Genomic DNA, 5,000 nt, shown 5'->3' on the forward strand with positions numbered 1-5,000 from the left:
AGGCGGTGTGCGTCAGGTGGTGTGTATCAGGTGGTGTGCATCAGGGGGTGTGTGTCAGGTAGTGTGTGTGTGTGTCAGGTAGTGTGTGTGTGTCAGGTAGTGTGCGCGCGTCAGGTAGTGCACGTCAGGTGGTGTGCGTCAATTAGTGTGTGTGTGCGCGTCAGGCGGTGTGCTTGTCAGGCGGTGTGCGTGTCAGGTGGTTTACGTCAAGCGGTGTGCGTCAGGTAGCTTGTGTCAGGTAGCTCCCGTCAGGCGGTGTGCGTCAGGCGGTGTGTTTGTGTCAGGTAGTGTGGGTGTGTGTGTGTAAGCGTCAGGCGGTGTGCGTCAGGTAGTGTGGGTGTGTGTGTGTAAGCGTCAGGCGGTGTGCGTCAGGTAGCTCGCGTCAGGCAGCTCGCGTCAGGTGGTGTGCGTCAGGCGGTGTGCGTGTCAGGTGGTGTGCGTGTCAGGTAGTGTAAGTCAGGCAGTGGTGCGTCAGGCGGTGTGCGTGTCAGGCGGTGTGTAAGTCAGGTGGTGCGTCAGGCGGTCTGCGTCAGGCGGTCTGCGTCAGGCGGTCTGCGTCAGGCGGTCTGCGTCAGGCGGTCTGCGTCAGGCGGTCTGCGTCAGGCGGTCTGCGTCAGGCGGTCTGCGTCAGGCGGTCTGCGTCAGGCGGTCTGCGTCAGGCGGTCTGCGTCAGGCGGTCTGCGTCAGGCGGTCTGCGTCAGGCGGTCTGCGTCAGGCGGTCTGCGTCAGGTAGTGTGGGTGTGTGTGTGCGCGTCAGGCGGTGTGCGTGTCAGGTGGTGCGCGTCAGGTAGCGCGCGTCAGGTAGTGTGTGTCAGGTAGTGTGTGTCAGGCAGTGGTGCGTCAGGTGGTTTGCGTCAGGCGGTGTGCGTCAGGCGGTCTGGGTGTGTGTGCACGTCAGGCGGTGCACGTCAGGTAGTGACGGTGTGCGTCAGGTGGTGTGTGTCAGGTAGTGTGCGTCAGGTAGTGTGCGTCAGGTAGTGTGCGTCAGGTGGTGTGCGTCAGGTGGTGTGCGTCAGGCGGTGTGCGTCAGGTGGTGTGCGTCAGGTAGTGTGCGTCAGGTAGTGTGCGTCAGGTGGTGTGCGTCAGGTGGTGTGCGTCAGGCGGTGTGCGTCAGGTGCTGTGCGTCAGGTAGTGTGGGTGTGTGTGTGCGTCAGGCAGTGTGCGTCAGGCGGTGTGTGTCAGGTGGTGTGTGTGTGTGTCAGGTAGTGTGTGTGTGTGTGTGTGTGTGTCAGGTAGTGTGTGTGTGTGTCAGGTTGTGTGTGTGTCAGGTAGTGTGTGTGTGTGTCAGGCGGTGTGTGGGTGCCAGGTAGTGTGTGTGTGTGTGTCAGGTAGTTTGTGTGTCAGGTAGTGTGTGTGTGTCTGTCAGGTAGTGTGTGTGTGTGTGTGTGTGTCAGGTAGTTTGTGTGTCAGGTAGTGTGTGTGTGTGTGCGTCAGGCGGTGTGCGTCAGGCGGTGTGCGTCAAGTAGTGTGGGTGTGTGAGCGTCAGGCAGTGTGCATCAGGTGGTGTGTGTCAGGTAGTGTGTGTGTGTGTGTGTGTGTGTGTGTCACCCCGGTGTGTGGGTGCCAGGTAGTGTGTGTGTGTGTCCGGTAGATTGTGTGTTAGGTAGTGTATGTGTGTGTGTATGTGTCAGGTAGTGTGTGTGCGTCAGGCGGTGCGCGTTAGGCGGTGTGTGGGTGCGTCAGGCAGTGTGTGGGTGCGTCAGGCGGTGTGTGGGTGCGTCAGATGGTGTGTGTGTGTGTGTGTGTGTGTGTGTGTGTGTGTGTGTGTCAGGTGGTGTGTGGGTGCGTCAGATGGTGCGCGTCAGGGGGTGCGCGTCAGGGGGTGCGCGTCAGGGGGTGCGCGTCAGGGGGTGCGCGTCAGGGGGTGCGCGTCAGGGGGTGCGCGTCAGGGGGTGCGCGTCAGGGGGTGCGCGGGTGCGTCAGGTGGTGCGTGGGTGTGTCAGATGGTGTGCGTCAGGCGGTGTGCGCGTCAGATGGTGTGCGTCAGGCGATGTGCGCGTCAAGTGGTGTGCGTCAGGCGGTGTGTGTGTGTGTGTGCACGCCGGGGTGCGTCAGACGGTGAGCGTCAGGTAGTGTGTGTGTGTGCGTGCGCGTCAAGTAGTGTGTGTGTGTGTGTGCGTGCACGTCAGGCGGTGCGCGTCAGGTGGTGTGTGTGTGTCAGGTGGTGTGTGGGTGCGTCAGATGGTATGTGTGTCAGGTGGTGTCTGTGTGTCAGGTAGTGTGTGTGTGTCAGGTAGTGTGTGTGTGCGCGTCAGGCGGTGTGTGTGTGTGTGTCAGGTACCATGTTGAGGGGAACAGCAGCGTAGCTCTCCACTCCCAGAACTTGCGTGAGGAAAACTGGGTTACAGTTCCTTCCAATCCAGAGATACAGGACCTGAAAGAGACCAGCGGAGAGTGTGTGTGAGCCGCATTAACAGATGCATGAGGACAGAACTCACTAATATTGCTCAAGTCTTCGCTAGAATGATTGTTTCGTAGACTGTAATGGATTATGAGACAATTAAACAGGATATATTTTAAAGCGCTCTCTTTTCAAATCAAGATTTCATTACTCATGCGATTAAAGCGGTGTAATATTTTATATACAGGTGAAACTCGAAAAATTAGAATATCATGCAAAAGTTATAATTTTGATGATTATGGCTTACAGCTTATGAAAACCCCAAATTCAAAATCTCAAAAAATTAGAATATTACATGAAATCAATTTAAAAAAAAGCGTTTTAAGTACAGAAATGTCGGCCCTCTGAAAAGTATAATCATACATATGTATATAGTTATATATACTAAATATATTAGTTTCAACTTTTAATCTGAATTACTTAAATACATGAAGTTTTGCATGATATTCAAATATGTTTTCGTGTGAGATCGCTCATCTGGGCTAGAAGCTGCTCACTGCAACTCTTTCTTCACAGAAGCTTTTAATGATCTTAATGAATATTACTACTACGGGTGTAACAATACGAAAATGCAGAAATATGTATCGTGGATAGTGACAATATATATTGATAAATAAAAAATATATATAATATACATGTGTGCGTATATAAATATATATAAAAAAATGACTGAGAAAAAATTCAAGTTTAGTGTCAGTTCTACATTAAACTACTATATATTATGTTGAATATAATGTATAATAATGCAATGGGGGAATATGTGTGTCCTGATGATGCCAAAATCTGATGTTACCAGTAAAAAGTGTTCTACTTTTACACACACAATGTAAGATCAAATTTAGCATTTTAATCAACAGTACATGAGTGTGTGTGAGTGTGTGTGTATGAGTGAGGGAGTGTGTGTGTGAGTGAGGGAGTGTGTGTGTGACTGTGAGACTGTGTGTGTGTGTGTGTGAGACTGTGTGTGTGTGTGTGTGTGTGTGTGAGACTGTGTGTGGGTGTGTGAGTGTGAGACTGTGTGTGGGTGTGTGTGTGTGTGTGTGTGTGTGTGTGTGTGTGTGTGTGTGTGAGAGACTGTGTGTGGGTGGGTGAGTGTGAGACTGTGTGTGGATGTGTGAGTGTAAGACTGTGTGTGTGTGTGTGTGTGTGTGTGTGTGTGAGACTGTGTGTGTGTGTGTGTGTGTGTGAGAGTGTGAGACTGTGTGTGAGTGTGAGACTGTGAGACTGTGTGTGAGTGTGAGACTGTGTGTGAGTGTGAGACTGTGTGTGAGTGTGAGACTGTGTGTGTGTGTGTGTGAGACTGTGTGTGTGTGAGAGTGTGAGACTGTGTGTGTGTGAGTGTGAGACTGTGTGTGGGTGTGTGAGTGTGAGACGGTGTGTGGGTGTGTGAGTGTGAGACTGTGTGTGGGTGTGTGTGAGACTGTGTGTGGGTGTGTGTGTGTGTGTGAGTGTGTGTGTGTGTGTGTGTGTGTGACTGTGTGTGTGTGTGTGTGTGTGTGTGTGACTGTGTGTGTGTGTGTGTGTGTGACTGTGTGTGTGTGTGTGTGTGTGTGTGTGTGTGTGTGTGTGTGTGTGTGTGTGAGACTGTGTGTGTGTGTGTGTGTGAGACTGTGTGTGGGTGTGTGAGTGTGTGTGTGTGTGTGTGTGTGTGTGAGTGTGTGTGTGTGTGAGTGTGAGACTGTGTGTGTGTGTGTGTGTGTGTGTGTGTGTGTGTGTGTGTGTGTGTGTGAGACTGTGTGTGGGTGTGTGAGTGTGAGACTGTGTGTGGGTGTGTGAGTGTGTGTGTGTGTGTGTGTGTGAGTGTGTGTGTGTGTGTGTGAGACTGTGTGTGTGTGTGTGTGTGTGTGTGTGAGACTGTGTGTGAGTGTGAGACTGTGTGTGTGTGTGTGTGAGTGTGAGACTGTGTGTGTGTGAGAGTGTGAGACTGTGTGTGTGTGTGTGAGCGTGAGACTGTGTGTGTGTGTGTGTGCGTGAGACTGTGTGTGTGTGTGTGTGTGTGCGTGAGACTGTGTGTGTGTGTGTGAGTGTGAGACTGTGTGTGTGTGAGACTGTGTGTGTGTGTGTGTGAGTGTGAGACTGTGTGTGTGTGTGTGTACTCACTGTGCCACAGTCCATGAGGAGCGCAGCGTCTCTGCTCAGCTTCTCCACAGACAGCTGAAGCGCTCTGGGCTGAGGGATCGTGCGCTCACTGACGTACAGCGCCCCCTGTGTGTGAGAACACACATTACATCATCATACAGGACACATCTGAACACACACACACATCATCATCATCATATAGGACACATCTGAACACACACACACACACACACACACACACACACACACACACACACACACACACACACACACACACACACACAGGACACATCTGAACACACACATACACTATCACAGGTTCACGTTTGAAGTCTGTTTAGAGAGAACGGTGTCATTTTAACGGTCCCTAATTTAATAACAAATGATCATTTAGACGGAAGTGAATCAATCAAAACTAACTTTAGCTGGAAAAAACATTTTTCAAGAGCCACTATAAAACCAAACCAATCTCTGTTACCTTAAATTATATGTTTATCTCTGTAAAGCTGCTTTGAAACAA

At 51.3% G+C, this 5,000-nt stretch overlaps 1 protein-coding gene across 2 annotated transcripts in view; it reads right to left on the reverse strand.

Moving 5' to 3' along the window:
• The window catches only part of sec24a (SEC24 homolog A, COPII coat complex component), a 42,531-nt gene that overhangs the window by 6,454 nt on the left and 31,077 nt on the right, over positions 1-5,000 (reverse strand). For both annotated transcript variants that reach the window (XM_077224885.1, XM_077224880.1), the window contains exons 18-19: positions 4,502-4,606; positions 2,282-2,374 (exon numbers count right to left, since the gene is read on the reverse strand). In XM_077224885.1, the coding sequence (XP_077081000.1) occupies positions 2,282-2,374; positions 4,502-4,606 (198 nt within the window). The remainder of the gene's footprint in view (positions 1-2,281; positions 2,375-4,501; positions 4,607-5,000) is intronic.

This window comes from Siphateles boraxobius, unplaced genomic scaffold, assembly GCF_051911475.1.
Source record: "Siphateles boraxobius isolate OS27281-9 unplaced genomic scaffold, OSU_SipBor_1 125, whole genome shotgun sequence".
NCBI lineage: Eukaryota > Metazoa > Chordata > Actinopteri > Cypriniformes > Leuciscidae > Siphateles > Siphateles boraxobius.